Source organism: Malus domestica, chromosome 05 (genome assembly GCF_042453785.1).
Source record: "Malus domestica chromosome 05, GDT2T_hap1".
In the NCBI taxonomy this organism is placed as follows: domain Eukaryota; kingdom Viridiplantae; phylum Streptophyta; class Magnoliopsida; order Rosales; family Rosaceae; genus Malus; species Malus domestica.
The window spans coordinates 2197454-2222084 of NC_091665.1; the positions used below are offsets into that span (position 1 = coordinate 2197454).

Below are 24631 nucleotides of genomic sequence, written 5' to 3' on the forward strand. Positions count from 1 at the left end.
ATGGGTTCATTCCCGCTCACAGCGCATTCTGGTATTTAGGTACTTTTAGATTTAAATTTATTCACATTTTCACATCATTATACTTTATGGCTTCGGTCACCTTCCAGGTGTCGGCCATCATAGCTCGATTCGGAGTCCCAGTGGACATTCCGGGTTGGGATGTGTCAAAACATGCTATCAAACACATTTTACACTTCGTTTTTATTTGAAAAACAAAAAATTGCTTTTAAAAACATTACCAAACGGGCAAAAGACACCTGTAGTTGTAGCCAAAGCAATACACGGACATGGTTTCTAACATATAACATGTATGCTGTCAATACCTGAATATTATATATGATGAGGAGTGGCATGCACAGTAGGAAGCAAATTAAACTCGTCAATAATATGGAAACTTATCACAGGTCCTTAAAGTAAAAGACATAAACACAAAGAAGAAAGCGACTATAGACTCGAAATAAATAGCGACACAGCACCGTGCTTAAGTCAATTTGCCTTGCGTCTAAGCACAACCGAATAGACAATTGCCTTCCCTGCCACAACAATGGATTGTTGCTCTGCAAGTCTTTTTCCATACAAGTCAAAGAGCTCGTCCAAGATTTCGTCTCCAAAATGCTGCTTGATGAGTCCCTCCAGGCTACCTCTGATGTGAGATGCAAGTAGTAGGGGATTTTTATAGACAATGTCATGTGCAACGAAGTGATGCAAATTTTCCCTTCTCTCTAAGCTAAAGCATCCATTTCGTTCTATAGAAGCTTCTAGTTCTTTGGAAGACATTAAGTAATTGGGTAGGTTAAATGAATCTACTTTCTCTTCATCAACAATTCCCTGCATGCATAAATTGAAAACACACATGTATGTATAGCAGCTTTGGCATTGTAAATATTCAAAACTAATGAGATGTTATTTGGATTATATTTGTACATGGTTTAATATAACAGTAAGAACAAATTATCAGTAATTGCTTACCTTCCTAGCCATATCCATGAGGCAAGATCCCAAAATTTGAAAGATCACATTTGGCAGAGTTTGAGAATGAGGGGTACCGTCTTGGCGACCTGGAACATTAAGTACCATGAGTCCTCCATTCACAATTTCTTGTGCCCTCGCATTCAGGAAGCAATCCATGTCCTCAACATGTTGTGCTTCATAAGCCCTTACTACTTCATCTGGGGCATCTGAGTAAAAGATTCGACCTTTATTCCAGGCAGGACTGTTTTTATTCACTACCTCTTTTGGGACTCGAGAAATCCATGGAATGGAAAAGGAAGAGTAAAAAAGGTGGATGGAATTATTAGGAAATAGCCGACCATAGAAGGAGCCTGGCACCCCAGCGGCATAGTATTGCCTGTTGTGTGAGAGGGAGTTGAAGAGCAGATTAAAATCATTTGAGTTAAGATCATTAAAGAAAACCTGAAACTCAGGTAATTGGGAGCTCAACGCTAGGGTTTTATATTTCAACTGCAGAGCTTGAATTATGTTTTCAACTGAAAAAAATGTACTGGGCCCAACGGAGCAACCTAAATCTGCAATTCTAAAGGTCTTGGAAGATAACAAGGTTTCCAGGCCAAGTTCTGCGATTGCCTTGTTTACAAATTCCTTGGAAGCCTCCGCACCTCCTCTCTGCACAAGGAGAAATGTTCTAATATATAGCTTGTGTTTTTGGTTTCAGCAAGTACTTATAACTTCTAATGCTGAAAAGCAATAATTACATATATGTTTATAACAATGTTTCTTTCAAAAAGCGTATTCTTCTATTTTCTTCACTACAATTTGATGTTTTATTAGTTTTGAATTTGTTGTCTAATTTTTGGTAAAGATTATTTATGAATGGTGTATGATAATATATATGGTTTAGATTGTCGAAATAAGTTACGGAATGTTCACCGCAAGGTGTCCAAATAAATTATTTGAGAAATCCTTCAACTAAAATTATTTGAGAAATCCCACAACTAAATTATTTGAATGATCCCTCAACGAAGGGGACTGTTCGGTGACTGTTCGGGAGGTTAGGACTAAATTCACATAATTAAGTTATAACGCCCATTTGAGAACCATCTCGATCGGTTTTAGTTGTAGTTTTAGTTTTATAAAACTTGTTCGGTGACTGTTCCAAAAAAAAAAAAAAAACTTGTTCGGTGGCTACTTTTAGTTTTCATAAAATAAAGCCAAAAAAATTGATAGCTTTCAAAATTAGTTTTAAATATTAAAAAATTACCACTTAGTACTACGGTTTAGTTTAGTGGTATTCCTTTGCACTTGAATCTAAATATTAAAAAATTTGATAGCTTTCAAAATTAGTTTTAAATATTAAAAAATGACCACTTAGTACTATGGTCTAGTCTAGTGGTATTCCTTTTCAGTTGGATCTAAAAGGTGTTAGATTCGATTCTCGCAAAAGACAAATTTGAACCACATCGCTAGTCCATAATGAGGCTAAGCCCATCTCCTCCCTTTTAGTGTAAATAATAATTTTTGTTCAAAAAAAATAAAAATGTAAAAATATAAAAAAACTGAAAACTAGAATTGGAAAGAATTACGAAACAATTTTCAGTTACAAACAATTAAAATGGTTATCAAATGGATTCTTAATAGCATGCAATTAGTTTCGATTTAAGTACCACGTACTAAAACATATTTTACATTTTATGTTTGAAATTCCAAGATAAGGCCCGTTCGACATGGATGAATCAACTAAGGTTTGGGTATCTTATATATACATGCCCATATATAAAGCTACATGCAACAATTGCATTATAATTAATGTTCTTTGGTCAAATTAACAAGAGAAAAGGGACGTTACACAAGTCATGCCCAGAAACAGACCGCTCGGTCGAAATGCATAGAGAAAAAGACAAAACGATACAAACAAGCAAGTAGCACTAGACCACCACAGAAAGGAAAAAAAGGAAAGAAAAAAAACGACGGCAATAAGCTACTAGAACGACAGTAGCTCAGAAGGAAGGAGCCAAACCCTAGCGAAAGACAGATGATAAATAATTATTAATTTGCAAAAGAGGTGATCTCAAACTAACAAAGTTATTTTCACAACTCGAATCGATGACCTTTCAGTCAAATGACATTTTCGTTGCGCAGAGGTAATTATTTCTGGACCCTAAAATTAATTGATTAGAGATTCATAGAGAACTGAAGATACCTGGTAAATGGAGATGTTGGCATAGCTGTTGGCTCCATTTCCACCTTTCATTGGATAAGCTTCACAGACTTTGCTGTTTTCCTCTGTTGCTGCCATCTCTCTCTCTCTCTCTCTCTCTCTCTCTCTCTCTCTCCCCCCGAATATTATAAGTTGTATGTATGCGTTTAGAGAAATAAAAATGATCAGTTCTTGTTCTGGATTATGTGCCAGCTGCTATTTTGTTTGCATCCCCAACTGCATGCGTATAATGTGTCGTCAAGAATCTGCACGCAGTGTACGTGTCATATGATAAATGAATTTGATCAACAAAAACCCAAGAACAAAAAGTTATATGGTAGTGGACGCTTGTATCGACCTTGTATGCGCCTGCAAAAGTTACGTGTCTGTAGGAATTTTTTACATATGTTCTTTGTTTCTTTGGAGGCCAATATATAGTGCAGAAAGATTGTAGAAAAAGAAGGAAAATTAGTTATAATGGAAACAAATCCTATTGTCTATTGACTATGGTAAGAAATATATCTGTAAACACAAAAATCCTGCGACAAATGACAAGATAATACGTGTACAAAGTAAATGTTTGTATTAATGAATTAGTAGGGTTACAATCTCTTTACAACTTGATCCCCTAATTTGATCTCCGAAATGTGTAGATGTGTAGTGTTGTTGATCCAAGGGTTGCGATGACTTAATCTTGGATGTACGAATGCCGCAAGGTTTTGACTCTTGGCAATGGAGGAACCGGCACGTGTAGGGGTGCTTGGTGATTTTTCACGGGTTGGACGAAGAACACGGAAGGTTTCCCAAGTCTTCTTGAGTGTTTGAGTGTTTGGGGTTTGAGTGCTTGAGAGCTTCAGAGTTTCAAAGCTTCAGCGTCTGGACGTGAATGATTTTCTGGACCCCTTTCTTTATCTTGGAGCCTCCTATTTATAGACTTACCAAGCCTTGACTATGCATGGATTTGGCCTTGATTGTGGGCTTGATTAATTGACGAAAAAGCCAGTACTTGATTTGTGGGCCGGTTCTTGATTTGACTCCATCAATTAACATTTGATTTAATTAACTTAAAATCAAATAATTCATTTCCGCCAAGTGTTGACACGTGTCCTTCTTGATGAGTCGTTCGATTTTGTTAAGTCAATTGCCATGTGTACAATTTATGAGACACATGGCACATGGCACATATGCCCTGACATATCAAAACTTTAATGAGTTGGTAAACATTTATTTCACCGAAATTTCGATGTCTACAATATTACAATAGGTAAAGATTTTTTACAAGTAATTGATATTAACAAGCAGCTGAGCCTGTGCGATGCCATGGGTTTCAAAACTATGTTAAATGTGTAAGAAGTTTGAATATGTGCCAAAGAGTAGTGTCTATATAATATATTACATGAGAAAATTGAGGATGATGATATGCCCTAGTCAAGGAATTCTATTTACTTTCTTATATTACATGACAAAAATCAGGATAGTAGTATGCCATAGTTAGGGAGTTCTATTTACATTTATGTCATATCCCAGAGAATCTTTTATGTCTAAAACTGTACAAAACTCAAAAAGTAAGGTTTGTTCCACCAAAAACACCCATATGCGTAACTCCGCTAATGGTATCTCCTTTGTCCTGTATGACAATAAGGAGCTGAAAATAAAAACAAAACTATTAAAAAAAAAATTCAATCGCTTATGAATTGAATGACCCTAAATTGCACATGAATAAATTGGATTACAAATGATACCAAGATGAAGGCAACTTTGTGCCATATTTAAGTATGTTAAATTTCATTTGTGGCCACACAAAAAAATTGACAAATTTGAACTTGGGTTCTTCACATTTTGTATTAATATTGAAGGTCATGTTGAAAGCTCCAAAATAACTAACCCAACATCCAATTTAGTACACTCCTAAGAAGACCATTAGCAAAAAATAATTGGTCACCTCAATCATTTGATTTGTTTACGTACGTAACTCTAAATTTATTTATATATTTTACTTTCATTAGTGACACTAGTGACGCCCAACACACATGATATAAACAAAAGTACAACTACAATTGTGAATATAAAAGTTTCTCCCCAGATAGTAAGCCTCTAATAAAGCTCAAATTACGTCATGTTCTTTAGTAGTATCTATTAAGTTTTGTTGATGCACAAAACCGGAAGTCTTGGAATAACGTAAATCCGACCATGAATCTGCAAGTAATGTAAATAACACAAGATGTATCGTGGTTCACCCCAAGGTTTGGGCTACGTCCACACTGATTATGTATTTCTGAGAGTATTGAGGATGAGAGAGTTTCTGAGGGGTGAGAGGGCCTAGGGATTGACCTCCTCTTATTGTGAGGGTGAGGGGTCATTTTATAGAATAAGAACTCCTCATTTATTACATATTTGCCCCTTCCTTTATCATATAATTACATTTAAGTCCCCCTGAGTATTTATACGAGGTCTAAATACAAGGCCCTAAATATGGTATAAACAGTAGTCCCCCAAGTCTTCAGTCAAGAGAGTCTTTTGGCTGGAGACTTGAAATTCAGTCAATGTGTGGGCCGAAGTAACTAGATGGCGTCTGGTGCTGACACTCGACATGAGGCGGTGCCCAATCTGAAATGATGCTCAACTAGAAGTAGCACATGTTGCGAGGCTACTCGGCTTGTGGCTTATATTGCCTTGGTTGGCTTGGCTTGTGGCGCTTGAAGGTGAGGGGGTCCCTTTTATAGAATAAGGGCTCACTTCTCAATACATAAATGATGAGCTAACGTTGATGTTCGCGGCGAAGCGACTGCTCAGTAGGCGGCGATGCTCTCTAATGGTGGTGAGAGAGTCTCTTTTATAGAATAAGGGCTCGCTCCTCAATACATAAGTGGTGGGCTAAGTCCCCCAAGTATTTTTCATGAGTGCTCTCTAAGGAAAGTGAGGGAGTCCCTTTTATAGAATAAGGGCTCGCTCCTCAGTACATAGATAATGGGCTAAGTCCCTCAAGTATTTTCATGAGGCCCAGTTGAGGCCCAATATATGGTACATAATGTAGCCCCCAAGTCTTCGGTCAATAGAGTATGTTGGCTGGAGACTTCAAATTAAATCCATGTATGGGCCGAAGTGGCGGTTGTTCGGATGCGGTATTTGTATACCATGCACTGAAGCTTTGTAAGTGAAGCTTTGAAGCTAGAGCTTTGTAAATGAAGCTTTTGAAGCTAGAGCTCTGTAAATGAAGTTTTTGAAGCTGATTGACATGAGTGATGCTCATGAATGTTTATGTTGATTGACATAAGTGATGCTCATGGATGTTGTCATGAGTGATGCTCATGAATGTTTATGTATGATTGATATGAGTAATGCTCATGTATAATATGAAGTACTGGTCGTACTTTTGATCACCTGGTTGGTGGCATGAATGGCTAGTTGCCAAATGATATTAGAGTACGGGTTGTACATTTCATCGCCTGGTTGGTGGTGATAGCGGTGGGTTGTCGAATAATTTTGGAGTACTTGGCGTACTTTTGGTCACCTGTTTAGTGGTAATAGTGGCGGGTTGCCGAATAATTGTGGAGTACTGGGCGTACTTTTGATGACCTGGTTGGTGCTATTTTGGGTTTATGGGCCTTCGCTCTCAACAACATGCTAGCCCATTAATTTTGGGTTTTGCCTTTTTTTTTTATTATTATTACCCTCTGATGGGGTTTATACATATTAGCCTCTGATGGGGTTTATATAGATGTCTCCGAAAGATAAAAAATAAATTACATCATTCTGGTGGGGTGTTTATTCCTTGCTTTTGCAGTGTCCCCATGTGCTTCCCTTTTGCTTTCTCTTTATTTTTCTTTCTTTTGGCAAATGATAGACAAGGGAATAATCTTTTGCTTTTGCTTTCTCTTTCCGCTCCGCTCCTTCTCTGTCCACCCATGTTCTATGGCCTTGGAGACTATCTGACTTTAACCTTTTAATTGCCATTGCTTTTCTTGCTTTTCTCTAAAATGACAGCTGCTTGGTATGAATGGCTTTTATGACTCCAGTTGGCTTTAACCATCAGTCACGTGCACATATCTCAGAATCCAAAATCGATTCATGCAGTAGGAAATACCCCATCCACTCCGAAATTATTACATCCACTGTCTCTGGCAGGACAACATTCTCCATGGAGCCCTTAATCATCTCCTCCCCTTTCTCCATCTGCTTTTCCATCTCTTTCTTCCTTTAATGCTTTTGCTGATAGTGGGATGGTGGATTAAAACCACCCACGTAGGTTTGTTTGAACACAAGCTGGTGCACTCAAGCTGTAAAAATGTAAATAACATAACGTGGCTTCCCATTCCATTTCTTTGTCTTTAGGACCCCACCTCAACGACCATTTGCTACCCCGTCATGCTTCATGTGCAAATGTGCGGCCATCATGCCACCTTTCAGATGCAGGCGGTGATCCAGCTCCACCATGAGATCTGGGTTGTGCCATCCCGTTCCTTGAAGCTCGAGCACATTGGGGACAACCAAAATCTCGGAGAAAACGAAGAGAGAAGAATGAGAGGTGAGTTGGACTATGAGGCTAACAAGAGAGGACCCCTAGAGACTAGAGGCTTGCTTCATGAAGTGCTCGATCACCTGGGCTTGCTTCTACTTTACCTCCATTGAAAAAACCCTTCACATCGTGAGACACTAGTAGCTGCAACTGCAACCCGTAGCTTCCGTCTTCTTCACCAATACCCCACCTGGACATCACCGTTGTCGGAACGACAAAGAATAAGGACGAGGCCGAGCAGATTACGGTCAACTGCAACCTAGATGGGAACGCTAAAGCCTTTAAAGGGAAGTCCAGTATCTTGGAAGTGGTCCAGGTTATGGGCGTGGTTATTGTTGTCTTCTTCCTCATCATTGTATTTGCCTTCGAGTCCGTCGTCCTTGGAAGTTGTCTTCTTCTTCATCGCTGTTTCAAGTCAAGCCTCTCCAAGTTTCAGGCTCTAGAGATCCATCACAGGAATCGGATCCTCTGACTCATGAACCGAGTTGACTCGGTCATCCAAATCAACGGCCTAGGTTGAATCTGGAAGTGAACGAAACGGTGGATGGGTAGGATTCAAAAGCCTTTTTTTCCTCAGAACAATGGAGGTCATCGTCTTCTCCTTCTGGGCGGCGAAGACTGCCCACTTGATGTGGAGGCTAGTGGGGAGCGGGACAGAGAAGGCGTCGAGTTGGGATTGTCTAGAACAGCGTCATAAGAGCCGTAGATCTTAGCGGTCGGAGCGAAATGGTTAGCCTTGGCGACACGTGTAGAATTGTCAATAGAGCGGCTTCTGACAGTGTAAAATGTTGCGTTTGGGGCTCGAGCTATGGCCTGCAAATCACGTGGACTTTCAGGAAAGAGGACGCAAATCACGACCACCAAAGATACCTGCCAACAATTACGTTATCTCCCTTATTTTCTTTTTCCATTTGCTCTTTCTCTTTCAATCTTTTGTAATGAAGCTTTTCAGAACCTCTCTGACAAGTTACCAATTTAACAAGGGCTGTTTGTTTTCTCCACCTCTAGTTTTCAGATCTAGGAAGTAGTAGTTGCAGAGAGATTAATTGTGAATTAGAGAGAGAGAGAGTGTGAAGGAAGGAAAGAAAGATTGTGTCTCTGGGTGGGTTTTGCAGATCCACGGTGGACGGTGGTGAGGTTGTGAAGGTTTCACTACATAACTTTTCGTGTCGTTTCCCACAGACGGTGCCAAATGTTGATGCACAAAATCGGAGGTCTTGGAACAACGTAAATCCGACCATGAATCTGCAAGTAATGTAAATAACACAAGATGTATCGTGGTTCACCCCAAGGTTTGGGCTACGTCCACACTGATTATGTATTTATGAGAGTATTGAGGATGAGAGAGTTTTTGAGGGTGAGAGGGCCTAGGGATTGGCCTCCTCTTATTGTGAGGATGAGGGGTCATTTTATAGAATAAGGACTCCTCACTTATTACATATTTGCCCATTCCTTTATCATATAATTACATTTAAGTCCCCTGAGTATTTATACGAGGTCTAAATACGAGGCCCTAAATATGGTATAAACAAGTTTGATCCCCCGGCTTAATCCAAGTTTAGACTTTATCATCAATCTATTTCTTGTTAGATAAGCCTATACCAACTTAGTCATGCACTGGGTTAGTTGGTTGTGCAAAATCAAATCAGATTAATAAGCTAGTACTTTGCAACAGGAATTGGAATGACCATGGATTTCATCAAATTGCAAATAGTTATAAGTCCATATTATGCAAATCATTTTCACGGACAACCCAAATGAAATAATCATATCTATATTACGCAATGTTTATAGGACATAGTTCCCTATTATAGGGATATATAACTCATTCAAGAAGATGGAAAAAAAATGTTTAAGTTAAAAAACTAATACGTGTGAGACTTTCTGGTTTTTCAACCTTGCAAACTCTTTTGCCGCCTGTCCTAGCCTTTGGCTTGGGTGTTCGTGGCTATCCTTGTCCAAGTTCCTTGTTCTCCTCTTTCCCTCTTTCTCTTGATCCTCTTATCTCTTTTTTTTCAATTTTTCCTTGAGATTTTTCTTAGTTTTCTTGAGCTTTGTCTCAAATTTTCCCGTGAGTTTGTCTGTCTCACTTTTAGACTTCATGTCCCTCCTCTCCACCCCTCCCTCTCCTCTGGCCGTTCTTTTCTCCACCCAAAACTCCATTTCCCCTCACTTTTCTCCTCTGCCTCCCTTCCCCATAAACTATCCCCACTCTATCCCTTGCTGTGATCTATAGACTCTAGGCCAAATATGGTTGCCAACTTTATTTCCCTCCCTCATTATTCCCTCCCCCCCCCCCCCCCCAAGGCTTGCTGGATTTTCATTGAGAACAAGTGTAACTGCAATTTCGGCTAAAGTAAGGGTATTTTATATACCCCTTTAGCCTCACCTTCTATTAATGTGTTACTGTGTTTGTATATATTTGCTGAGATTCGTGAATGGGATTTGGATCTGGTGACAATCTTTTGGTTCTGCATCTTTGGTGAAGAAATCTAGATGTGGTGTGCTTCTTATTGCGGGTTTGGTATGTTTGTGCTATGATGTCTTGCTCGTTTTCACCACTCGGTTGTTTTCTCTAGTGTTGCTACTTCGGTAACTGTTGGCAAGATTTTCGTGGCGATGACGGCGACGGACATTGCTTTCTGCAGTCGAAAATTAGGGATTTGGGTTCCCGTTTTAGTTTATTTAATTGGGCTAGGGTTTTATGTATCTATTTCCCCAATGTATTTGGGTTATTTTGCCTTCATTTGAGTTGGTTTGTAACCTACTATGGATTAATGCGTTTACCTCTTCAGACCCAAAAAAAAAAAAATTGTTAAGAAAATTTATTTGTGAGTGTTGGGATCCATACTTTATTCGCTGGGGGTTTGATCTGGGTTTGTTGCATTCTCATCGTCGGTCTCTTCAAATACAAAGGTCTCTTCATTGTATCCAATTATGGTATCACTTGAATCATGTAAAATGGAGAGAAAATAAAGCATTAGTGCACATCTAGAAATGAAAAAAATGTTTATTTCAGCAATTTGTTTCCTTATAGAGACTAATTTTTGAAGGGACAACACTTTCAAAGGACATTGAGAATCCAAAAGCATTGATGATAATGGATTGCTAGCCTGTGTAGCTGTTAGCAATTGGCAAAGAGACTAATGTCATGCTGCCCGTGCTCGAACTCAAGTACTATAAAACCCTAATCAGACTCAATTAATCTAGCCAAAGCTTTGTAGTTGCTAGCAATTAGTTATTAAAAAAAAAAACTAATGAAAATAATTAGAAAATTTTGAATTTTAACGATAAGAATAGAATAAAAAGTAAAGTGAATAGTACTAGGATTGACTTATTAGTGTGAAAATGTGATTTTTCGTTAGAGTGAACAGTATCAGAAATTTTTCGTTAAAGTTCCCTATTAAAAATCCTACACTAATCAAACGTACCTGCATGAATATCCAGCTTTATATGCGCACTACCAATAATAAAATGCGCAACACAAGTTAATTTTACTAGTTACAATGCTGAATATTAGTCAAATTGAAAATATTTGAGATAATTGAGTTTTAAGAAATTAACGAACTTTTTGTTCTATTAGAAACAATGAAATTTCATCATGATAATTAAATAGGCAAATGGTTTCAAATCGTTGAAATTTCACGTAAGGTGGGCCTTAAACTAGTCTTTATTTTGGAGAAGGTTTCTCTACCTTTTTTTTCCCTATTTTTCTATTTGAACGGTCACGGTCAAATCACGTTAACATTTTATATTTTTTTTTTATAGAAAGAGAAAGACAAAATAAAGAATGTAAGCAGTGGAAATGGAAGGGATGGAAAGAAGAGGAGAGATTGCTAGCCCTTCTATTTTTACCCAGAATGGAGATCCTTTGGATGAAGGCCCGTATACACACACATATACTCTCTTTCTTTTTCTCTCTGGCATTTCTGCTTCTACAAGATCTAGGTGTGTTCTTTATTTTCAATTTCTTATATGCTGTTATTTTGCTGAATTTAATTTATCGCATAAAACATGGAATTAGTAACAAATTTGAACAAATTAGCTTCTTGGTATTCCTAAAATGGTGTCAGATTATTGATTCAGGGGGCTTTGTTCCATGGTCACCACCTGTATGATGAAAGTCCTCTAAGGAGTGCATTATTGAAAACTATCGTGGAGTCAGAACAAAATAAATAATAAATGATAAATAAAAGAGTCAGTGTCTTATTAATCAGTTGAATACTATATTCAACTGTTTTAGTTTAATACAGATAACTTGATAACAAGTTTGAACAATGAATACAATTCTTTGACTTTGTTTGTCTTCTGTTGATTTTGTGAGTTGGATTTAGGATCAAGTATTGAATCTGGGTTCATCCGCATCATTTCCGTATCGATATGAACTATAATATATCTTTGATCAGTCTTGCTAGTCTTATACATTAGTGTTTGAGACGTTAGTTGGATTTGGATTTGTTGTTCGTGTTTCGATGTAGAACATGCTTTTGTTTGTTTAATTCACAACTTGTAGGAATTTCCCAATGCTTGTATTGTATCAGTATTTGTATCTGGAAATTAGTTTATTACTAGCAGGAATGCCCGCGCTTTGCTGCGGGTTTTCAAACTATAATCGACAACCTACATCAATAATATCCACAAAAAAATTAATTGAAATTGTTGTAGCAATACAATCGAATTCTTAAATGTAGCAATTTAGATAATGCACGTTTTACCTAAGTAATGCTCACAAAACCACAAACAATCCCAGAAAAGATACTAACATAGAATCAATTCAAGTATATTAGGAGCACGTTTGCACTCAATAGAGGGAACCAGTTGAAAGGAAATCCGTAGCTCTTCTAACGTTATTGTTTGGCCTAAAGAGAATTTGTGGGCAATAACCCTTAAAAGATGTCGAACAAAAAATAAAACAAAATTCACAAATTATCAAAATAAAATTCAGCAACAAATTGCAAATAAAAAGCAAACAGTACACAGTTCATAAACAATCAAAATTAAAAGCAGGAAAGAGTGAGAGTAGTGTATCAGGCTGATGTCTGACTCGTTATGGAGAGCTTCAATCACTGATTGTGGCAACTCGGCTGAAAGAGTTTTGAGAGAAAAATAGGCATTATCGTAACTATCTTGAGAAGTGAATTTCACTTCCACAACTGAAATTTCAAAACCCCCCACAGAAGAAGCATATGAAAACAACAAAAAAGAAATTTAGTCAAAGTTATTTTCTGATCATTAGTATCCTAACCAAAGCAATTTTCAACTTCAACATTCAAAATGAAAACGTAGAGATTTATATTAATCACTCAAAGTGATGTTCACATTTTGTACCACTAAAGCACTACTGATTAACCTTTTTGAGGTCCTTATTAACACTTGAAAACTCTTGGGACACATAAAACTGAAAAATGCAAATAAGTAAATTGCTTCAAAACATATATAGGATGATGTTACCTTCCCAATCAAAACCCATTTGCATCTTGCCAAAACTATCGGACTTGAACTTAAAACTTTTTCGAGGTTGTACTGCTAGGAGGACCCAATTGGCCTGATTAAAAAGCACTTCTTTCCCAAAACCTTTGAACTGTTCAGAGTCCTTTTGTTCTGAATCAAGATCACTAATTCCAAAATACAATTTCAAGACCCCTACAGTTGGACATCAAGAAGACCACTAATTCTGAAATACAGATTAAATTTCTCTCCATGTTAAAAAGCAAGTAAGCAGAGAGACAAAGGATGTGGTTTCTATTACCAGCAGGATTAGCTTGTAAAAACTTGTTCACTGTGTTCTGAATATTGGTCTCCATTGTAAAAAGAAATCCATGTTAGAATGTGTTTCTATTTATAACACGTTTAATACTTTTTTAGTGGACCATGATCGAGATTTTAATGTTGTATGTCAATATCTAACATAGAACAAAGCCACTAAAAATATCATATAATTGATAGAGGTATGTACTTTTGGTAGATAATCTGTAATCAGATTGCAAAATATTGGGATGTCTAGTTCCTGCAGGAGTGTGTTATCCTTAGCAAAGAGGATACTTTTTGATATTTCGTAATTGCCCAGATGAAATCATGGCTAATGCCTCACACATCTGTCATAAAAAAATAAAAATAAAAATAAAATCTTAAACACAAAGATTCATCATTATAACCTAAATTAACATTGCATTATCATATTGGAACAGACGAACAGACAATGGTACTCAAACTCAAGTGTCCCACATGCTGACATCCAACAAATAAATCAAAGCTACTTAACCAGCCTACTCTTTTCAAATGGAATTTGGTGTCTGAAAAATAAGAAATTCAAAAAATTTGCTGCAGAAATTATAAAAAAAAAAAAAAACAAAAACAAAAACAAAAACCAAACACTTATTATGTATTATCACTTTCATTCTAATTGCCACTTCAAGCTCCCTAGCTTTTGACGCATCATGATCATACTCATAAAGCCCTGACCATGAAACCAAAATCATTACTTCGACAAATAAACATAACCAACAACAAAAACAATTAAAATTTTCAAATGGATTACGCCAAAAATTACCAGCCGAGTTACTGAAGACCATGATATTGAGTCGGAAATAACATCGCACAAACCCCAAAAGTTGCACCAATTCCACACAAAAGTGTTAAATTGTACGGAAATTACTACAATCTGAATCACTTACATGGCAGGTGTTCAGCAAGAATAGCATTGCTGCAACCAAAATTGATACCAATAACCCGTATGAATCTTATTGATTATGAGTACCAATTCTCTGGATTGAGCACTACGGGGTAAGATCTGCACTTATGGATAAAATCAAATTCAGTTGTATTTAACCACAGGTGCACCAGAAAATTATAAAACCCCAAGTTGAGTTTAAGCAAAACTCAGATCAAGATTCTAAGTGGGTTTATGAAGAATAATATTAATCAGAAATTAACACTATAAATAAATAAAAATAAAAAATTTGAAATTTTCATACCTTTAAGTTTCAAGGTTTTTACTCTGGAATCCAAGCAAACTCATAATAATTTAATCAGAAATTAACACTGAAAATAAATAAAAAACACAAAAAAAATGAAATTTTCGTACCTCTAAATTTCTGGGTGTTTACCGTGAATCCAATTGAGAACTAAGGGCGCAAAATGAAGAGATTCATCCCTGAGAAAACATCAAAAACCAAAATTAAATGCCAAAGAAGTCAATCACTGGGAAAACAGCAAAAACCAAAATCAGACGCCAAAAATCCATAAATTAAAATAAAAAGTGAAAATATGGGTAAACATTTAAAAAACCAAATGCCAGTTATTGGAAATCTAACTAACCAACAGTCTTTAAAAACAATAATATTGGGCAGTTAGTGTATCATACTCGTTTATTATGCTAAAGGATGCAGACACCAAGCTGTATTTCCACATAAACTTCCACGATATGAAGTTGTGTTTAATTAAGAATCAAACTTAAGCGTCAACATGTAAGTGCTCATTAATCAACTCCTCTTTCTTGAACTCTGCAATCCATCCTTAGTGTGTTGTATAAACTTAAAGATCAATAACAGCAAAATGATCAAACTCCTGGAGACAGAATCTACCAACCAGTTCTAGTGTAAAGTAAATCTCCTGTTCCGTCAAACAAAAAGATGGATGTTTATCCCAATGGTTCATCATGCTTATTTAACCATTGATAACCATCTAAAAACAAAGTACTAAAAAGAGAATTCGATCCCGCTTACCAGTCTATTAGTAACAAATTTTTCGATGTACTCTAAACAACGTAAATCCCGAAACAAAATCCAAACAATCATCACAATCTCCAGGCCACCAAACAAAACTTCAACCAAAATCATTCAAATTCTGAAACCCCCTGAAATTTAAACTGCATAGAATCCAATCCATCACTAACAAATACCGCATACACTGCGAACAAAATCAAACAATTGAAATACAAATCAACATACAAATCAACTCTCACATCAAGATTAAACTCAGCAAGCGAACTTGCCTGGAGAGTTCGGGTGGCGAACTCGACTCCGATGATGGATTTGGACTCCAAGCAGAACTCATTCCTGGTAAATCTAGAGAGAATGTTAGATTTGCCCACACCAGAGTCATGATCAACACGATCTTGAACAGGTAGTCGTTTTCGTGGTCTACTCTACTCGCCATGCCGCCGTCTCTCCTCTCCGATCTCCACAACCTATACAAATATATACACACACAAATTCAAATCCATTAAAAATCACACAAATACACAAACAAATATATATATATATATATATATATATATATATATATATATATATATATCTCTCCCACTGTAACCTATACATACACAAACAGTTATATCTACAGATCTCGCTTACCCGGAGGTGAATCGACCGAGGAGAGAACGTGATCGGAGCGTTCGATCTGAATGCGTTGGAGAGGGAAGCACAGTGGCGGGTTTTGGGGAAGGAGAAAATGGGAAGAAATCTGAGTTCATCTTCCAATCTCTTCATGTACCCATCGAGCTTTGAAGACCTCTGAGAGCCATCTTTAATCCAGGTTTGTGCGGTTTTGGTTTTCGGAAGCAGGAGCCAACGGCGACGCTATTGCAGAGATCAGGGAGTTGGTGTTGTGGCTGCTAGGGTCTGAGAAAGGGGAAATGAAGTCCAAATGGGTGTGTTTCTGTCTCTCTCCCATCCCTCTCAATCTCTCAATCTCTCAATCACCGACACCAACCCTTGATTTGAGGAGAAAAATTCAACCCTAACCCCCTTTCATGGCAGCCTTTACTCCTCCCTGTCCCTTTGCCTCCCTGCCATCCCACGCCTATTTCCCTCTCCGTCTCTGCAGCCCATGCCTTTCGAAAATGGCAGATATGTAAATAATGTAAAATCAAGGGCCCATCTCACAACAAACTGGCAAAATTGTAAATATATTGAAAGCTGTTCAGAGACAATATTACCCTCCTAATTTTATATAATTACCCTTCAACTCAGCCACAGATATGATAGCAGTGGCGTAAATAAAGCAAAATCAAAGGGCAAACTTTTGACTGTAGCTAAGCTACAGTCAAATCCTCCTCAATTTTAGAATAGACTAGAAAATATGCCCGCGCTTTGCTGCGGGACCAGGAATGCACCAGCCTTAACTGCATAATAAGACACACTTAACCTGAATAAATTAAACATAATCCTGAAAGAACAGAGGAATAGAGGAGTGACACATTTTCTTGATTTTTCTTGTAATACTCAAAGCTTCCTGTCCAAAACCAAATAATTTGTACCATTTTACATGCTTGTGCAACATATGCCTTACACTGGAAAAACATCAAAAATCGAATACAAATTTGTAAATCATTGATGGATTTTGTTTTACATTTTTATAATCAAATCAAGTGGCAGTGTAGCACTTAAAATTACAAACTTGAAGCAACCAGAGAGCATAAATTAAGATGTAGAGATATCCTCAAACTTGCATCATATTGTATGGAAGCTAACCGTTGAGGTTTGTGAAGCAAACTGCGGCATAAGTTGCAGTCAATTGAACAAAAACATAGTAGTTTAAGATGAAATGGATTCATAGTTTTCATGTATGACACAAACTTATATTATTCCATAAGTCAACTTAATATCATTCTACAAAGTGAACTTATAATGCGTACTTGTCGACAGATAGGGCAATGCCACAATGAAGGCATATGGCGAAACTTAGTAACCTATAACATTCATTGCACTTTGTAGCCGATATGATTTTGCCTATTTGATGGCATCTGCTAACACAAAAAAGACCACGGAAGTGATGCCAAGTCTACTTTGATTCTTATATCATGCGATAAATAGAATAGATAGATGATGTTTTCCATATCAATAGTATACCAAGAAATGTAAAGGACACAACACAGTAGCTTACTAATACAAAAGATTAAATGAACTATAAATGGACCAGTGGTTAATCGAACAAATTCAATACAACTGAATCACATTCTAATTTTACGCTACGCACTATATTGCCAAGAAAAGTGCCCATATTACTATGAACGTAAGAAAAATGAGTTAGCACTATCCACAAATCATTTTGCTAAATGAAACGCCTAGAATCTATTCATTTCAAGTAAGTAAAAATTTAGAACAGGGAGATGGAGATATCGGACGTTGAAAAGTGATTAAATTGCCTTCTTAACAATCGATTTAACCTATATACACCTACAGGTATCAAATTCGATCTTAGATAAAAATAAAGCTGCTGATGAGATAACTGATTCCTGGTGTGAGTTATCACTTCTACTTTTTATGGCAACGATTACTTGAAGTTCTCATGCATACTCAATTGATGAATAATATCGACAACACATCCACCATTTCAGAAGGGTTATTACTAAAGGTCTTGATAAGCATTCTGAGAAGAAACCATTCTAGTATATGTGTGTAGTATATGTATTTGTGGGTGTTTATCTGAGTCCATCATTCGTTTGTGCTATGAGTATTTAGGCGTGTAAGTTCGTGTGTGTATTTGCCAAAAAAATATGATTTTTACTTCCAGTCGATCAATAAAAATTTATTAAAATATAACACTACTTGGTTTTGAGACTCCTAGAATTGGCAAATAAAAAAATAAAAAAAGACTCCTAGTATTCTCCCAATGTTAAGATTTAATATTCATTTTTGCTTGGCTTAATGATAATTTCTATCAATTGATCATTGGTCTAACGAATCTCCACATTCGTTGCAACCCCCAAGGTAAACTACCCCTCCTGGCGGATACCAACACCCTAATAAACATGGTTATAAATATTTGTCTCATCTATGATATATTTGGTACTGTTATAGATAGAGAGATTAATAAAAGACCTCTCTCAATGTTACTGTGTCATAGTAATAATTTATATTACTTCTTTTATTATAACCAAACCTATACCAGTTTGTAATATTCAACCAACTTTAAACCTTTTGGATTAGAACACGGGCAAATGAAAAAAATAAGTTAATGCAAATTCTTTAGCACCTCAACTTGCAAAACATTTGCAAAATTTTTGAGATCTATCACAAACAAAACAATGTCGAAACCAAAGCTGCTAACTCCCAACACAATCAAAACTACATATAGGAAAAAGGAAATGAAGCTTAAAAAACTTAAATTAGGGAAAAGAGTTGGAGAAGCAACAACTGACATTATTTACCAAGGCTTTTCAAGGTTGGCAATATAATGGATATGCTTCCCAGGAGCTTCAACTAAAGCTTGATAAATTGTTGAAATGGGTTGGAGCAGAAGTAATTTGAGTGCCTTCTTTCTGACTACCAAAAAATATATATATATTTTAAGATTAGATATTACAAACTGATGTACATATAGTAATAGAATCAGTGTTAATTTCTCCATTTTATAGCAATACCTCATAACAAATCATCGTCGACAAACGAAATGAGTTTTAGTTTTTGAATTAAAAAAGCCAAAACACATTTTCAGAGAGTCCATTAGCCAGAGAAAATCAGAATAGCCAATAGCAGACAAATTCAGAAAAAAAGATAGAAACAAATAGCATCATTCAAATTTTGTATATTGTTAGTTTCTCAAGCAGCCTTTACATATTCAATCTCCAAAACCCACAATTTAAACTAAAACCCACAAATTTAAACGAAAAACTCTATCAAATCATGAAAAATTTAATAAAATTCAAGTATATTAATCACAAATTCGATCATACAAATCTTCACATCCAATAAGTCTAGAAGGTACCTAGCTTCGTTGCAAAATCGTATCTATACATGCCAAAGCTCAAATTTCCTTGCAGCTGCCTTGATTCGATAAGTCCTGATTCAAGCAGACTTGAAAAAAGGTTTTCAAAAATAGGAACAATATTGATAACAAATAAGTTGGAAAACGTTTGCAAACAAAAGTTATTCCAAGAAGCTCAAGCATTTCTATAAAACTACTTTTACTAAATAGTTCGTAATGATTTAAAATGCTTGACCAAGAAACTAAAAGAGACATTGCACAAAGAAATTATACATATTTGAAAAGATCTGAACGAATTGAAAATTTTTAATGGAAAAAACTGATAACAGGACTTCAGGCATTAATATTTCTTAAACCTAAAATGTTAAGTACCAAAACCAACAATTAATGATACCAAGAGTCTTGCAATCATGAAATATATAAAATTACAACAATGAATCAAACGACTCACAGATACAAAAATTACTTACAAAATAATTTTGAAAGTAAGTGAAGAAAAGGCTATTACTAACCTTTCATTCTAAGTTTGGGAGTGGAGGATCCAGGCAGCACAGAGGTACTTTTGTTCAAGCCCAAATCACAGATCCAACATGCAAGCATTTTGTTCAACATTCACCAATTTGTACATGACAACAAACAGAGCACATCCATGAGCATATTAGACAAATTCAAGATCCAGGGATCAGTGAATGAGATCACACAGAGATCACAAACTTCATTCACGGATGCAAAGAACTCAAAAATTCATCTAATCCAAGTCAATATTAGTACAGAGCCAGGGCTCATACCTTTTCCTTTTGAATCCGTAGCCCTCGGCTTCTCCGCCGCTATTTTTTTTTTTCTGTTGGATCTCATATTGGTCTCACTGTTGTTATATCCGCTTCTGTTCATCCTTGTCAATCGAGATATGCACCACTGAAAACCCACAAAGACATTAGACATGGAACCGTCTGCATAACTTCTGAAAATGAGAATGACAGGACAGAGGGGGATTTTTTTTTCAGCGTTTTACCTTTGTGGGTGTCGGAGACTTGTGATTTGATTCCTGCATAGCTGGGTTTGGTTTCGGCTTTAGGTAGTGTGAGAGGAGATGTGGAAAACAGGGAGGGCTCCAGAACGAAGATGAAATGAAAGGACGCTGGGTTAGAAAATAAAGGAAGATTGATTTGTAGAGCTTCTGTATGGCAAATTGACTTGTTTTAGTTTGATCATCTATAACATCTAACTAATATCTTATTTATACTGAAATTCTAGCGATCAAAAAAAGAAGTTCGTATTTGAATAACCAATAATATTTACACAATATATTCCTCTCTTTGGTTCGGCGCTTTGCAGAGAATCCAACATTTTTTTTTCTCTTGGTACACCCATTTTTTGAATCATTTATGTGTCTATGCATTAAGCAATATCTTGGTATAATTGAGAAAGAAAAAAAGATAAAACTGAAAATCAGAAAATTAGAAAGAAAAAAAATACATGCAAAGATTTAACCGTAAGAAACCCCAACATTCCCAGCATTCGAATGATTATAAAAATCAAATTTGATAACATTGTACCTTTTTTTTTTTTTTTTTTTTACGTAAAAGGGAATTCATTTCATAACAAACCAAAACATAGCAGGTGAAGAAGGCTTCTAAAAGGATACGGAGAATCGTCACTTAGCAACTGCTTCCCAATCATCTTTTGGAAAAGAAACAGTTGTCATTGAAATCATCAGAAATTATCAAACCCTTTCATGGCATCAAATTGTACAGAAATATAAATATTAAAAACCAGAACTCAAACTTAAAAGCCAAAGTTAAAATTAGTAAATAAATTTAAAAAAAAACCCACATGGTACACGTTCTGGGATTAATCTAAAGAAAATACAATTTCCAATATCCAAAAATATAAATATCTAAACCAGAACCCAAACTTATTGTGATTGTGTGTGCACATATGGGTTAAATTAGATTGAGAGAGAGAGTACGATAAAAAATAAACAATCATTAGAATAAAAACTCAGCATATTATAAAAGTTACTAACCCAGAAAGTCGTTAGATCCAGGGTCCAACTCCTTGTCCTGTAATTCCAGCATATAAACAACAAAATATAAAATCAGAAACCCCCTGTTGACTGAATGAAAATAGAAGAGCAACATCCTTGTCCTGTTAAAGGATGTGTTAAACGGATATCTTTCCAGGACATGATCACATGCAAAATATAAATACAAAATATAGTGTGTTAAATAGAAGAGCAACATCCATAGTCTTCTTCCTGTCATTATGTTTACTAACTCATACCGTGTACAAAAACTAATCGCTTAAGATATGACTTGAAAAAAATTCACACGCCTATTTAAACACATAAAGCATCAAACTTTACTCAATCTGAAATTTATTTCGTATACGCTTGTTATTACTGATTAACCATTGAAAGAAAATCTTTGAGTTAAGCAGATACCATTGTCTTCTTCCACTTCTTTAAAACAACCAAAAACCCATGTCAATATGGATTTGGGAAAAAAGAAATTTCAAAATCTAATCATCAAAATTTTTTACTTCCTATGTTCTTGGGGATCATCACAATTTTTCTTGTCCTGAATTTGTTTTCTAATTTGATTTTTAATTTAGTTGTGAACCGAATAATCTAATCGTGTCTCATGATTATGTGAATATTAATAAATTTAGTCGTCTTAGCTCTGCAAATTCCACCTCCAAATCCTTTCTGACCCTTTTTCCCAAAAGCTCTCTCACCAATTTGAAAACATTCACATAATCATGAGACATCACTCCAACTCATTTCATAAACCCAAAAGAAAATCTAAAATGAAACTATGATTTCCACCACAAAGAAGTTGGAATTCTTGTCACCACCCTGTCTTCACTGCCCAGAAATTGGAAGAATCCAATCTTGGACCCATATTGTCACACTAAATAGCAAAAAAAATTCTAAAGTTTTAAGAAATTGGGAACCAAAATTTCATATTTAGCCAAAACAAAGAAAAATATCTAAAACCTAGATTTGAAAACATAGAAATAAACATATATGCCACTGGCCATTTCAGTGGCTTCTGGTTCTATGAAGTTATTTATTTGACTGATGGAGGGTATACGAAACCAAGCGTAAAATAAATGCAACATGTTCAGAAAATAACCCAGATGAAAACCCAAAAAATCAGAAGAAAGAATACCAAAAAAATACCAATTTGTGATCAGCCAATTGTTTAACTCAAGCATCTGATTCCTCTGTGTTTAAGGTGAGTGCTTTTGTATATCAAAATTAAATTTCAATCCAAACTCAAATTCCAAAACAATCAGAGCATACAAACTTAATAACCCAAAAAGTTAATGAAACCAAACCTATTTCAATTCCAATATAATCCAGAACACCAAATTCGCTTACCTTCGGTCAAGCGGGTTTTGGAAAACGTTGCGGAGACTGGTGGTGCAGGAAGATTCACACATTTGTTGTGGTGCCCTTCGTGCATATATAATCCATGTTTCCCTCTTTTTTCATCTGGTCTATCAGATAAATGTGAGTACTAAATGAGTGCATTTAAACCAAAAAGTGTTGACAGAGGCATAATTGGAGAAAGAAAAGGTCTTTATATCAATAAAAATCAAAAGATGCTTCATAATTGGACATAGAAATAAGTCTCTCCGAACCCTCAGTTGAGAACTTTGTTATCTGACTATTATATCATCTATAAGCTTAATCTGCTATGTGAATCATTTCCGGTGTCTTCTAAGTTTCAAAAAACTCTGTGATGAGGAATACTTATGGAGTGTATGACTGTGGCTGTCTTTATTTCAATGTCTATAAAGATATCATGTTTTTACCTAGATTTCACATGTAAATTATTTGTTGTGAAGGGTATAACAAATAAATATGAATTTTTTTTATGGTGATGCACTCGTAATGTTTGTGCACCTTCGTGAGTTCAGAGTGCATCACCACCCTCCCCCATATGACCCACTGCCAAACCCACCCAAACACCATCTTGGTAACCTAGCCCTGATGCTACATACCCAATCCCCCCTCTGCTAACCCCCTCGCCCCTCTCTAGATTTCGCGGTCCTGTTAAGCCACCCCTGACAGAGGCATTCTCAGCAAGTAAAAAAACAGAGGCATTCCCAAACAGAAGATACAATATACAATAAAAGGAAAATAACAACTGGGGAGAAAAAATAAAAAAATTGTAAACCTCAGTACCAACATAGAATGCATACAAATCAAGCATAATCATTTACAACTTAGAACAAAAGAGACTAACTTATGCAACACAGCCAAAAACACACCAAAAAAAGGAAACAACATTCTCCAAATACAAAATCCTCAAAGGAAGATACCATTCTCTGTCCGTGAAGCATCAATAATCTGAAAACCCAGTTCGATTTTTCATTGCTCGGATGGAGAAAATTGAGGAATGAAAGAACAAATTAGGGTTAGCACTAAAGTTGAGAGATGGAGAGTTGGGAGAAAGGAAGAGTCTGAAAGAGAGTGAAAGAGAAAGGATTAGAGAGAGGTTGAGTGTGACAGAGATGAGGGGAAAACACGGGATGGGATTACCAATCCCTGAAATCACTCTCCCTACCCCAAATCCCTGAAATCACTCATCTGAACGTGCAACAGAGCATGGTCCCATCGACCCCATTCCGGTTCCGAAACAAAGTTAATGAAAGTTCCCCTCTAACCAATGATCGTTCAATCACCGACACCAACAATTGATTTGAGGAGAGAAAATCAACCCTAACCCCTTTTTGGCAGCCTCACTCCTCCCTCTCCCTTCCCCTCCCTGCCATCCCACGCCTCTCTCCCCGAAATCCGTCGACAAATCCTCCCATATATCTCAATCTCAGCCTAATCCGTGAGTTTTGGCTGAAGCACAGCCACACCAAATTTAGATCAAACCCTAATTTCCAGAATAATGATAAAAATCGACAAAAAATATATACAATTGGCACGTTACCATTGATTCAAGTTCTGGTAAGGAGTGCGGCGGCGAGGTAAGGCGAGGTGTGCGGCGGCGAGGTAAGGCGAGGTGTGCGACGACGAGGGGAAGGCGAGGTGTGCGACGGTGAGGCGCCGAATCGACTTTGTCGTTGAAGAGCTCTGGAGCAACATGGGTTTGTCGTCGAAGAGATCTCTAGAACAAAAGTCGGGTTTGCTTTCTACGATGCTCGACAAGTGCACGCTGAAGGGTGGTAATTTCGTAAATAAATCGAAATTTTCAATCTGAAACTGAAGAGGCGGTGGCAATCTTGTAAAT

At 36.5% G+C, this 24631-nt stretch overlaps 2 protein-coding genes across 51 annotated transcripts; both read right to left on the reverse strand.

The window, feature by feature from the left end:
* Positions 1-361: 361 nt before the first annotated feature.
* On the reverse strand, positions 362-3309 carry LOC103401495 (loganic acid O-methyltransferase-like). Its single transcript, XM_008340204.4, has 3 exons — positions 3158-3309; positions 970-1623; positions 362-828 (listed from the first exon to the last, which is right to left on the reverse strand). Exons 1-3 carry the CDS (start codon positions 3251-3253, stop codon positions 487-489), a joined length of 1092 nt encoding a protein of 363 aa, XP_008338426.1. The 5' UTR covers positions 3254-3309; the 3' UTR covers positions 362-486.
* Positions 3310-12488: 9179 nt separating this feature from the next.
* LOC103410835 (uncharacterized) lies at positions 12489-24555 on the reverse strand. Of its 50 annotated transcripts, none has more exons than XM_070822063.1 (14): positions 24332-24544; positions 22765-22878; positions 21406-21442; positions 20392-20488; positions 20168-20294; positions 19892-19938; positions 19380-19468; positions 18814-18937; positions 16025-16490; positions 15664-15858; positions 14755-14823; positions 14645-14667; positions 14345-14460; positions 12489-13765 (listed from the first exon to the last, which is right to left on the reverse strand). In XM_070822063.1, the coding sequence occupies exons 2-5, from the start codon at positions 22824-22826 to the stop codon at positions 20251-20253; spliced, it is 240 nt and encodes a 79-aa protein (XP_070678164.1). In that variant the 5' UTR covers positions 22827-22878; positions 24332-24544; the 3' UTR covers positions 12489-13765; positions 14345-14460; positions 14645-14667; positions 14755-14823; positions 15664-15858; positions 16025-16490; positions 18814-18937; positions 19380-19468; positions 19892-19938; positions 20168-20250. The 50 variants fall into 50 exon arrangements, with proteins under 50 accessions (XP_070678164.1, XP_070678124.1, XP_070678162.1 ...); XM_070822050.1 differs by adding an exon at positions 21025-21059 and having other exon boundaries at positions 13491-13765; positions 15634-15858; positions 19380-19454; ... (1 more) ...; positions 20392-20517; positions 24332-24549; XM_070822049.1 differs by adding an exon at positions 21025-21059 and having other exon boundaries at positions 13491-13765; positions 15634-15858; positions 16025-16503; ... (3 more) ...; positions 22765-22883; positions 24332-24547.
* Between the last annotated feature and the right edge of the window lie 76 nt (positions 24556-24631).

Coding starts and splice junctions, on each gene's coding strand:
- LOC103401495 (XM_008340204.4), bottom strand. CDS start 3,253: ATGGCAGCAACAGAGGAAAACAGCAAAGTCTGTGAAGCTTATCCAATG. Junction 1,624..3,157: donor CCAACATCTCCATTTACCAG/GTATCTTCAGTT, acceptor CTCCTTGTGCAG/AGAGGAGGTGCGGAGGCTTC. Junction 829..969: donor TCATGGATATGGCTAGGAAG/GTAAGCAATTAC, acceptor TTATGCATGCAG/GGAATTGTTGATGAAGAGAA.
- LOC103410835 (XM_070822023.1), bottom strand. CDS start 22,826: ATGTGTGAATCTTCCTGCACCACCAGTCTCCGCAACGTTTTCCAAAAC. Junction 20,557..21,405: donor TGGATCTAACGACTTTCTGG/GTTAGTAACTTT, acceptor TTTGCCATACAG/AAGCTCTACAAATCAATCTT. Junction 20,295..20,391: donor AGTCTCCGACACCCACAAAG/GTAAAACGCTGA, acceptor GTGGGTTTTCAG/TGGTGCATATCTCGATTGAC.